This window comes from Alosa alosa, chromosome 10 (genome assembly GCF_017589495.1).
Source record: "Alosa alosa isolate M-15738 ecotype Scorff River chromosome 10, AALO_Geno_1.1, whole genome shotgun sequence".
NCBI lineage: Eukaryota > Metazoa > Chordata > Actinopteri > Clupeiformes > Clupeidae > Alosa > Alosa alosa.
In genome coordinates this window covers 8149497-8161996 of record NC_063198.1, presented here as the reverse complement: position 1 = coordinate 8161996, position 12500 = coordinate 8149497, and the positions used below count along the sequence as shown (strand labels likewise).

Below are 12500 nucleotides of genomic sequence, written 5' to 3'. Positions count from 1 at the left end.
AGGACAGAGGAGATGGAGACGGAGGGGTAGAGAAATGTGTTTGGGGTGGTGCTGGTGGTGCTGTTGAGGATGGAGGAGATGGAGAAGGAGGGGTAGAGAAATGTGTTTGGGGTGGTGCTGGTGGTGCTGTTGAGGATGGAGGAGATGGAGAAGGAGGGGTAGAGAAATGTGTTTGGGGTGGTGCTGGTGGTGCTGTTGAGGATGGAGGAGGAGGGGTAGAGAAATGTGTTTGGGGTGGTGCTGGTGGTGCTGTTGAGGATGGAGGAGATGGAGAAGGAGGGGTAGAGAAATGTGTTTGGGGTGGTGCTGGTGGTGCTGTTGAGGATGGAGGAGGAGGGGTAGAGAAATGTGTTTGGGGTGGTGCTGGTGGTGGTGTTGAGGGTGGAGGGGAGGGGCGTGTGTGGACTGCGGTCCCTGCCCAATTAAACAGTCACTCAGGGCGGCGGCTGCAGAGATGCGCTCCTGCCATGCGCTTTTGTTATGACAGCTGACACAGTCTTGTTTAATTACCTCTTCCTCCACATGCCCCCTCTCTATCTCTCTCTTCCTCCCTCGCTCACTGGCTCCCGTGTGAAAGGAGCGAGGCTGGAGGCAGACGAAGCCCTGTGGTTAGAGGACGGTCTCGTCAGCGCACACAAACACACGGCAGACAGGCTGACCGGCGAGCCTGCGCCTTCAAACGGGAGAGAGAAAGAAAGAGAGAGAGAGAGAGTGAAAGAGAACAAGAGAGAGGGAGAGAAAGAGGGAGAGAGATAAAGTGAGAGAGATAGAGAGAAAGAGAGAGAGAGTGAAGGAGAATGAGAGAGAGGGAGAGATGGAGAGAAGGAGAATGAGAGAGAGGGAGAGATGGAGAGGGAGAGAGAGAAAGAGAGATAGAGAGATGGGGAGACTGAAAATGAATTTGAGAGAAGTGGAGACGGGTTAAGAAAGCAGAAATGCCGGGCCAGAGAGGGCGAAAGATAGCACCTTAAAAACACAATGGAGAGCGCAGTTGAGTGGATCACCAGGGACCCAGCAGTCTTCCCTCTCTTGCTCTCACAGCCTGGACGTGAAGCGGCTCCCTCCTTAGCTTGGGTCAGCTGTTTGGCCTGCCCCGCAGAGAGCCTCGTAACACTTGGACGAGACAGGCTTACGCAGTCTGTTTGCTTAACTACCCCCACCCCTGAGGCGTAAGTGAAATGTCAGAAGCGCACGTGAGGAGCGAGTCAGTGGGCCACAGAGTTCTGCTCCCGCAGAGTGCACAGCTGCTAAGAGCACACTGCTCAAGCTGTTGCACATATTCGTAGAGTAGAGACTACTTCATCTCATTTGTGGCTTCAACGAAGACTGGCTGAGGGCAGAGGCTCTGGCCAGAGGCTCTGGCCAGTACTGTGGCGTGTGGTGACTCTCCATGCCCAAATGAATCTGTGGAAGAAGATCCTCGGCCTTGTCTCTCTCCACCAGCAACCCCCGGGGCGCTGGAACCGAGCGTGAAAAAAAGATCCCATTTTTTTGGTGGTGAAATAGGAATTCTCTTTGAGAAACATTGCAGTAAGCTTTTCCCTGAGAGAGAGCAGAGAGAGATAGCAGGCTGCCCATTCACAGGCAGCAGAACACAGACCACGCTTGATTTGCCCATGGGCAGATTTCGATTGACAGGCCACTAGTCTCTATCTAACATTTTAGAGTGAACACCCCCTGTCCTTCACAGTTGAAACACCATGAAAATGAACCGTGACTCCACCAGAGCGAGAGTGGCTGAAAATAGCAGCACAGGCTCCAGCAATGCAACTGTGTGTATCCTGTGTGTTGGTAAATGTAACTTTAGACCTGCTCGTTTTGAATATTTGACCCCACAGATGATCACACCCGGGTCCGGCTGCAACCGTTGGATGGAGACCCCCACTCGGACTACATCAACGCCAACTACATTGACGTGAGTGCAGTACAGTGCAGTATTGGATGCAAGTGTGTCATGAGAGGCAAGGTGGAGTGTATGGTGCAGTATAATGGGAGGCGAGAACAGATTGTCTTGATGGAGTATAAACTCCATCTGTTTGTTACTTGTATTGTTTTGATTGATTGATTTCAATGGTTGCTCTACTTGACATTCAGGAGGATGGCTGAAAGACTTTAAAGAAAGAGTTAAATAAAGAGTCCTATATTGTACTCATGAAACTATATGATCTCACACAACCTGTATATGAATGGAAGCCACGTTGCCTGTGCCGAAGACTCCCCCATAAGTAGAATACAGGCAACTTTACAAACTTTTATGCATTCAGAAACAATAGTACTATTATACTATCATTTGATTGTCAGATACTCTGCCTTTCTCTCAGCCAATCAATATGCCTCTTCCTGTCCTCATTTGGACACTTATACTGTATGTCTTAATAAACTCAGACTGAATGGGCATTATATAGTATTCAGCCTGAATTGTCGGGAGAATGGGAGGTATTCTGCTTTGTCAAATGAGGAAAGCGGTGATTATGTCAATAACTAATCACATCACTGAGCACATCTATCCTTGCTATTACCCACTGAAAAAGTGAAAGGCCTCCTGCCATGGTAGTAATAACTGTAATGACATTGTCAATAGAACTGTGTATTATTCAACCATGCGCCGTGAATACCTCCTCGCCTCAGGGGATGTCAGCATGGGGTGCAGGGAGAGCCAACTAGGGATCTCATCTTCACCAGGCTCGACTCATAGCAATAGAACAATTACTCTTCCATTTGCACAGAGATGCTGTCAGGAGACGGCACTGTAGCACTGCAAGCTGCGTGCGTGTGGGAGCTTAACTTCAGCTGATTGTTAATTTCTCTCACAGTTGTTGGGATGCTGATGAGAACATGGAGGGGGGTGGGAGGTAGTGTGTGTGTGTGTGTGTGTGTGTGTGTGTGTGTGTGTGTTGGGGGGGGGGTTCTATGTGCAATTTTGCTCAGCACCTCATGGTGGGAGGAGAAATTACCTTGTCACATCGATGAATTCGGGGTGGCGTGGTGAAGAAATATGCATCTGATGCAATGTAAGGATGTCAGGGTGGTCCATTATCTGGCTTAAGGAGAAGAAAATGTGATTTTGAAAGGGACCATGCAGTTACAATGATGTTATATTTCATCTTGTTCACAGTCATTTCTGTTTCCTTTCCTACTGTTCTACACAGGGGTACCACAGGCCAAGACACTACATCGCCACTCAAGGTAATCAAAGCGACATGCGAGACTAAGAAATGGTGGATAGATTAATCACGCTGTGCAGATAAATATTTTAATCAGAGCTACAGTATGACTTCCACATGTGTCTGTGGAATCACATTTCCTTCCTTGGGTTTTAAACAGTGTGGTCATCTGTTACAGTAGGCACCCACTCCACTGTTGACAGTGTGATGAATGGAGAGTTGTTTTCTCCGGCTCCACAGGGCCCATGCAGGAGACAGTGAGGGATTTCTGGAGGATGATTTGGCAGGAGAATTCCGGCAGCATCGTCATGGTTACCAACTTGGTGGAGGTGGGCAGGGTGAGGCGCTTTCTCTTTTCTTTTGTGCTCCAGAACTGGAGGTTCAAAAAGCAGTCCTGGCAGGGTGCCCTTTCAACTGGCAAATTTGCTCTGCATGTCTGCTGCCTATTTGGTCTTAAGGGCCATTCACACCAAGAATGATAACTTCAACGATAACGGCAAAAAAATATCGTTCTAGCTCATATGAATGAAGACGTTCACACATAAACTAGGACTATAATGACATAAAGAACGATATGGTTGAGGACCACTTTCAGAGTGATTTTGAGAATGATAAAAATCTAACAACCAATCAGAATCCATAAAATTTTAGCCCAAAGAAAGACTTTCCTTATTGTTGGTCAGTGTGGATGCTTTTATTGTTATAGTACGGTGTGAACGTCCCTTTATACAAATATACAAATTCTGAAAATAATTTAGCAGAAGCATCAGGTTCTTGTCCAGGTCTCTCATCCAGTAATGTAACCCAAACCACACACTCATGTAATTACAGTACAACTAGCAATCACTGCAGGTTCTGCTATGGTAATAACCATTTTGGGTTTGTGTTTCTATGAAGAATATCATCAGTGACCAATGTGTCTACTGTAGTTTTAGAAACAATGTTTGTGTACATGTTTGGATCATGTGCCTCCATCTTCTGTGTTGTCCGCTGACTGTATTCCCTCCACCTCACTCCCCACTCCCCATGCAGGTGAAGTGCGTACGCTACTGGCCCGATGAGACAGAGGTCTATGGGGACATCAAAGTGACGCTGATCGAGACGGAGCCATTGGCCGAATATGTCATTCGCACCTTCACCGTCCAGAAGGTAATCCAGACTGTCGGTCAGCTGAGCGTGGAGTTGGCTGGAGACATGCTGCTTTTAGTCCTCCTCCTCAGTCCAATTTGTGGAGCTTGCATCTGAGCAGCATCTGCTCAAGAAAAGAGTCCGTAAATTCCAGTCCTCACTTACTGGCAAATCCGCATGCAGAGCTCTGAAGTCAAACTACAAAAACCTTCAATTATATCCCGTCGTAATTTGTCTAGAATACAAGCAAGACAAGACACCGGTCTTTTTTTTATATCAAAATTTTAATCAGAGGAATACAAAACTCTGTTGAAATTATCACACATGAGTGCTGGTTCATTGTTATATGTTTCAAATGGAACAGGTGCTGGAGAACACAAGCATTTATCTGCAAAGAAAATGACTTGTCTTTGAAAATGGCGCTGACAAACATTACAATGGCTGGTTGTCAGCAAGTTTCATTCCCACTCTATCCACCTGTCACGCCGTAAGAGACGGATCTTTTAGCACATTCTTTCATACGTGCCACAGAAAAGCTCCACACGACTGTTTTGGACCCTCGCAGTTTCTCACTCCACAGATAGAATTTGTACAAAGGGCCATGTTGTCTTCATGTGCTGGCTGGATATCCACTTATTCCATTAGAATGTGTCAAAGTCACTTCAGTGATGGCAAATAAAAGGGAAGGGAGGCAATGAAAGGCTTTACTGAAGGAACTAGTGGAGGGCTGGGCGGTATTCTGTATTGAGCTGCCGCTGGAAGATCGGACTGCCTCTCATGTCTGTTTGTCCAGCCAGTGTGAGATAAGCAGCGTGCTACAGCATTAGGCAGCTGGCCATTCTCCTCACCTCTGAGGAGAATGGCCAGCTCTGTACCACACACAAACACACACATACACACACACTGCACGTGCCGTCCCCACCATGCACGCGTGTGAGTATGAGTGTGTGTGTGTCTCTCTCTGTGTGTGGTGTAATACCTACTCACATGCATAAACAGATACACACTTGACAAACACACACTGGGGTGGCCCCCTCCCACGTTTGCAGAATGCTATTGCCTGAGAGTCAGCTACAGTATGTGGGCTCGCTGGCATATCAGCCTGGCAGAGAGGATTACACAGCTCACAAACCAAAACTGCAATTAAGGGCTTCCTGCTAATGCTGGCGGTGGAGGTGTGAGCACTGCGATTACGGCCATAGCCTAGCGTAACTGTAAATGGGCACTTCGCACACATAAAGGCCTTTTATGAGCGGGATGATGTCCTCTGAATAGGGTTTAGATCAGCAGTCGGACTCCTGGCTAAATGAGTGCAGCATGCCCCTCTCTCTCTCTCTCACTCTGTCCGTCTTTCTTTCTTTCTCTCTCCTTTCTCTCTCCCTCTTTCTGTCCCACTTTCTGTTTTCCTCTCTCTTTTTCTTTCTCCTGCTCCCTCCATCCCTCTTTCTCTTTCTCTCTCTCTATCGCTCCCCTCTCGCTCCCTCTTTCTCTCCATCTTTCACCCTTTCTTTCTCTCTCACTCTCCTTTTCTCTCTCTCTCTCTCTCTCTCTCTCTCTCTCTCTCTCTCTCTCTCTCTCTCTCTCTCTCTCTCTCACTCTCTCTGTTCTCACTCCAAAACACAGTGAACAGCCAAATCTTCTCTCTCCCTCCATCTGAAGCTTTGTCGCTGTGCTTGTGTTGTTCACGAAGAGGACGCGAGGAGCATGAACTCATTATTGTCAGGGATGCAGGGCTGGAGCATTTTTTCCCCCTTTTTTTGCTGTTGTGTGAATCGAGAACTAATTAGGCTCCAGTTACATTATGAAATCGCCTTCTTGTCTTTTTCAAATCTGCGTCCCCTTGAGCTAAGCTGTCATCATTTTTTCTGCTCTTTCCCTGCTGCAAACACTCATCATGGTTGTGCTTCATTGACACAGCAAGCGGTTTACTTATTAACGGCCTTGAGTTTTTTGTGTAAGTGTGTAAAAGTAGATCTGATAAACAAACCAGTCGACAGTGATTGCACAAGGAGGATTCATTACAGTGTGAGCCTGTGGATTGGATATTGTATTGGATGTTAGATACTGGATGTTGTACACACATGTTGTACACATTCAGTGCCTTATGGAGACCTTTGTGTGTGTGTGTTTGTGCGTGCATGTGTGTGTGTGTGTATGTGTGTGTGTGTGTGTGTGTGTGTGTGTGTGTGTGTGTGTGTGTTTTTCACAGAAGAGCCACCATGAGATCCGAGAGATCCGGCAGTTCCACTTCACCAGCTGGCCAGACCACGGTGTGCCCTGCTACGCTACTGGTCTCCTGGGCTTCGTGCGCCAGGTCAAGTTCCTCAACCCTCCAGATGCCGGACCTATTGTGGTCCACTGCAGGTATGTCGCTTATGGGAAATCATCAGACAGACCCAATTGGGGGCCGAGATTATTTTCTTGCAACTTAAGTTCAGAATGAAGTTAAGTTGTACAAAACAACTGGAAACGACGCCGAGATACTTTAGTATTCATCCAAATCTGTGATTTACTGATTTTCAAAACCTTTTTTCTTGCAGTAGAAAAGTTGCCAGCTGGCTAACTGAATACTGGCACATTTAAAATAAAATGAATTCATGTGTGTGAATTTATAAAGTCAATTAAATTCATTAAATAATTCTTAAATTATACTTTGTTATCCTTGTTAAACTGCTTTCCAAAGCATATCTATGTGGACACATGGCAGCTAACTCTTGTTCAAATCATGTTTTAGTTTGGGGTAGTGTAGTGGTTAAGGAGCTGGGCTAGCGTGCAGTAGCCTAAAAGTTGTGGGTTCAATTCCCGGCTTCCACCGTTGTGCCCTTGAGCAAGGCACTTAACCCCAAGTTGCTCCAGGGTCAATATAATCCCCAACAGTGTGGGCTAAATGTAAGTGTAGTTTCTAGTTACATTCATATATTTCCAACCTGTCCCCGTCCACATCTTTGTGCATTTCTGCGTCTACCTCCTCTGTGCGTGGTGCTACAACATTTCCAGGTGTGAGTAATTGACTGGGGTCAGCTCTCTCTCTCTCCCTCAACCACCCCCACACACACACACACTCTCTCTCCTGCACACATACCTAAGGGGGTCATTTTTTACGGGTGAAGTAAAGCAATGAGAGGAGCAGTGGCCAGCAGTCTGAGTGCTCCAGCTTCAGCGTGCTGGCAGTGTGGCACAGTCCCTTTAATTTCTGACCACCACGGGCTCTCCTAGCCCCTCACATCATCAGAAGCAAGCCCAGTAGATCAGAGCAGTCACTTTCATCTTCCTGTTGGGAAATGAGCGGGAATGGGAAAGGGGGTATTCAAGACGAAAGGGCTGCCTCTGCACATACACACACACACACACACACACACACACACAGGTGTGCACATAAGTCACATATATATGTGCGTTTTCTGTGTACATACAGACATCCACACATATGCACAAGAAACGTAATTGTGTACTCTCTCTCTCTTTCTCTCTCTCTCTCACTCTCTGGCTCTCTATCACATACCCGCATAAGTATGGGGACTTATACATATCCATACACTTTAATCCTTGCCTTCTTAACTCACACTAAGGAGAAACACGCACACACTCACTCACACACACACACACACACACACACACACACACACACACACCAGGAAGTGAGTAGGAAGACCGTGGGCACAATGAGAGGTGACAGGGGGGGCCTGTTAAATGGCACAATGCAATTTTGTTCTCGGGCCCTCGGCCCTCTAAACAAAGCAGATGTGACAAAGACATTTTCAGAGAGGATTACCAGAAATGCCAAGTGTGCTCTTTCTGCTCTGCCCCACTCCACACACACACACACACACACACACACACACACACACACACACACACCTGAAGCACTGAGAGCCCTGGCCTCTAATTCCTGATGTGGAGCGTGTGTGTGAGTGTGTGTGTGTGAGAGTGTGCTAAAGGATTTTTCTGCCACTTCAGCCCGCTAGCCTTGTCATCGCTCTCCCCATAAATTGGGCTGATGGCATTAACATTTAAGAGGACAATGCTTTAACACTCGAGCAAAATGTTCCTCTTAACAGCCTCTAAACGGTGGCATAATTATGACCTAAGACTTGCTAACCAGTGCTGTGGTTAATGGTGTCGATCCATAAGTTGGCATGGCTGGAGGGACCCACGCGGGTATAGTGTTTCCTGCTTTGGTGGAGGTGGTGTGTGCGTGTGTGTGTGTGTGTGTGTGTGCGTTTGTTAAAAGGCTTCATTAAGGACAGATTATCGTCAGAAGGAGCGGTGTTGGCAAGTTGTTTTTCTTTGGGAGATCCTTATGAGGCTCCTAATGCGTAATCATAATTCACTGATGAGGACATCCGCGTTTAAATTTGTTCTCTAAATAGAGAGGTCTCCCAGCTGAGCTGTCTTTATGCGAATACCTGTCCAGCATTAATGAACATGGCAAAGCTCTCCAGTTTTCTCCCCACCCCCACACACACACACACACACACACACTTGCCTACTGTATTCAGGGACTTTCCTCTTGGCCGCAGTGCCAGTGCCAAGCTGGGGCCGGTCCTGAGGACGGCAGCCTGACCCAGAGAGGCTGAGAGATGTAGATGAAGTCTGGACGAATGAGCTTTGGCCTGCGGAGCGCAGGGCCCCTGACAGACCGCGGAGTAATTTCTAATTTCCTTCACCGCTCGGCGGCCGTTATCCCCCTGCCAAGAGTGCGCCACTCGCCACTCAAACCATTAATCACCACCACTGACAGGCAATCTGGAGAGCTGGAACCTGCTGAATGGAGAGAGAGAGAGATAGAAGAAGGAGAGAGAGAGAGAGAGAGAGAGATAGAAGGAGAGAGAGAGAGATGGGGAAAGTACAGGAGAGCAGACACTGACAGGGGGCTGTCGACTGAGTGATAGCCTGGCCAGCCTCCTTCCATGCGTACACTCTCACACACACACACACACACACACACACACACACACACACACACACACACACACACACACACACACACACACCACACACTGAACCTGTTTTTGTAACACCTAACACCAGGGTCATGTCTGATGTTGCTACCTCTCCACCTCCCCATGTCAGTCTCCCCATGTCTGTGTGTGTGTGAGTGTATACACATGCATCTGTGTGTGTGTGTGTGTATCTGTGTGTGTGGCGTACAATTGGGTGTGCATGCACATGTTTGTCAGCAGCAAACCTCCTGCTTGTCCTGGCACACACACCGAGTCGTGTTTTCCGACGGGCAGGTCATTATTCAGAACCGTCAGCGAGGCGTCTGGGCTGCTAAATGCTCCGCGAAAGCCGGTGAAATACAGATGCTACAGCGCCACACACACACACACGTGCACACACACACACACACACACACACACACACACACACACACACACACGCATTGCTCCTCTGCTCCTGCTGTACCATGAACTCACAAACCCCCGGCCCAGACTGGACATTTTGCCTCTCACTAGACAACAACAGATAACCGAGCTTTGTAGTGAACTAGTTTCTGAAAAAGATGTTCTAGTACAGGTCACTAATGTGTAATATCAAGGATATGACTCTTGCCATGTTTCTTGCCAACAAACTACTACTACTAACCTTTGGTGTTCCCCAAGGGTCAATCTTTGGGCCACTATTATTCAACCTTTATATGCTCCCACCTGGACAAATCAATTTGATTATCAATCATAGCTATGCTGATGACACACGAATTTACTTAGTCCTGTCGCCTAATTACTATGCCACCCTTGAGTCTCTTTGTCAATGTATTAAAAATAAACAACTGAATTTAGTATTTATAGTATACCATTTTTTACGTAGATCTCTGTTATTTGAGGTCACCGAAAACTGTCAGTATGAAAAAAAAAACGAAATCAGTGCTACCTAGCTCGAGTTGCTGCAGCCAACAGCTAGAGCACCACCCAGGCAGCTACAGTGCTACAGTCTGGAGGCATGATTTTAAAGATGTCTGTCACCTCTCTGTCTAATTTTCTTCACTGTCTCGCCTGCAGTGCCGGGGCTGGACGAACAGGCTGCTTCATCGCCGTGGACATCATGCTGGACATGGCGGAGAACGAGGGGGTGGTGGACATCTTCAACTGCATCCGGGAGCTGCGCTCACAGAGGGTCAACATGGTGCAGACAGAGGTGGGTGGACACATAGACCACAGCAGCCCCATCTCTAAGTGCCTGTGTGCACCACTGTGTATTATATGACACCGGTCTTAGCGATCCTCCTCAGGGGCTACATGAAGTGGCTGAATGACCTTGTCTGCCTTGAAAGCTAAATGCCTCTGAGTTCAAGTCGGTAGGTTCAGTCGGTTTCCATGTCTGCAGGTAACCACTGTTCTCTCTTGTACTATATGAGCCTTTAGCTTTTAGCTTTAAGTAATTCACATAGATGTTGGCTCACATATTTTTAGTCATTAATATATAAAAAATGACCTCGCTCTTTTTCATCACCTTACCAGACATATTTGAAGTATTACAACACCCTCTACATTTTCTTAGGGAAGGGAAAGGTCAAGGAATCTTCACAGACTTGTCCCCCTAGTGGATGAACAAAAAATGACCACAATACTGTGACCACAATTCAGTTTCTTTATACATACTGTAACAGCATGAATATTATATATGAATATGAATATTAACTGCCAGTGGCGACTCTTTGTTCCTCCCACAGGTTGATAATTGGGTGCTTGCACTGTGCCGCACAGGGTTCAAAACATCCAGTTGGCTGTTCTATAGTGTTTCTGTAAAGCACAAACAAGCACATGTAAATAATTTCAAAAAACAGACCAAATTGCCATAATGGACACAGGGCAATTTGTCAGTCTAAAGCACCATTCAAAGATAATCCCGTGCAAAACAACAAAAAGCAATTAATCCTTTAAAAAGCGCCACTCATCAAGCCCTCACACCCCCACCCCACCCCCCCCACCAACACTCCCACATGGCCCTGTCTCTCTGAAGTGCTCGGTGGAGGTAATGGATAGCAGAGGGCAGCCCTACATGGATTTAGCTCAGACGGGATCAAAGGGCTGCAATTAACATTCAAAACCCTTGAGCTGGTGTTGAGTTTAAACCATGTACAGTACTGCTACATCCATATTGGCTGGCAGGCGCAGTGGGCAGTTTGATATGCCGTAAGTTTGCTGGGATGTGGGCCCTGTGCTAGCAGTATGCTGTCTCTGAATGTCCTCTCTTATCTCTCTCAGAAGCCGCTCTTGGAAGATTTACTATTTAGTGGCTCACTGACTTCAATAACTAAACTGATTTTCTCAGCACCTCAGACCTGAAATACAAGTGTCTAGAAGAGCTCCTCAGGCTGCACAACATGGTCTCCATGCCGTCCTTAGGATCCTTAGATATTCATGAGCCACATGAGCAGAGTTACTATTTTGGGATTTGACACGACAGGTTAACAATCTCCTAAGCACTGTTGCATTTAATTAGCCGTTTAAAAAGGGCACAACAAACTTCTTTATGCTTTTCTGAGACCTTGCGAAAGCGCTGCTAATTGATGGCTTCTCAAGACGCTCTATAGAGGTTCTGAGAGTTCTGAGGGTCATTAACTGCGAAGGCTTCTGTTACACATTCTCTTTGGTCATTATAGCGCTCTCCTATTCAGTTCCATTTAGTTGGGATGGTAATGAGAGGCCAGAATGTGCCATGATATTGAAAACTCTCATTTGCTGTTCTGAGAGTGCTCTCGAACCCAGTGTGGCTAATGTCCTTCTGTCGTCTCTTTTCAGGAGCAGTACGTGTTTGTCCACGACGCCATCTTGGAAGCCTGCCTGTGTGGGAACACTGCCATCCCTGTGTGTGAATTCAGAGCCATATACTACAACATCAGTAGAATAGACCCGCAGACCAACTCCAGCCAGATCAAGGACGAGTTCCAGGTAAAGAAAGAGAAAAGGATGAATAAATGGGGGATGGAATGTTAGAAAATAGAAAACTGCCTACCTCACATCCTGTCAGACAACAGCGGTAGTGGCTGGGTGCTAGAGACTTTATTTAAAACAAGACTTTATTTTTTTTTAAAATTCACGAGCTGCGAGGCAGAAGTAACTGCCTCATGAAAGCCTGACGCTGAGCTGTTTCCTTTCATGGGGCCTCTTTCTGCGCCGGCTTCCTGGTGAAATGAGTACCTCATCACTGGCTCAGGCACGGGAGAAGTCTCAAACCTGTCATCTGTCCCGGAATTGTGTGATC

General features: G+C 47.0%; 1 protein-coding gene across 18 annotated transcripts in view; it reads left to right on the top strand.

Moving 5' to 3' along the window:
* ptprt (protein tyrosine phosphatase receptor type T) overlaps positions 1-12500 on the top strand; it is a 211218-nt gene that overhangs the window by 189242 nt on the left and 9476 nt on the right. For 13 of the 18 annotated variants that reach the window (XM_048254123.1, XM_048254132.1, XM_048254131.1 and 10 more), the window contains 7 exons: positions 1830-1915; positions 3150-3186; positions 3405-3502; positions 4197-4313; positions 6502-6656; positions 10295-10430; positions 12038-12187. In XM_048254123.1, the coding sequence (XP_048110080.1) occupies positions 1830-1915; positions 3150-3186; positions 3405-3502; positions 4197-4313; positions 6502-6656; positions 10295-10430; positions 12038-12187 (779 nt within the window). The remainder of the gene's footprint in view (positions 1-1829; positions 1916-3149; positions 3187-3404; positions 3503-4196; positions 4314-6501; positions 6657-10294; positions 10431-12037; positions 12188-12500) is intronic. The other 5 variants (XM_048254139.1, XM_048254126.1, XM_048254140.1 and 2 more) reach the window with 2 other exon arrangements.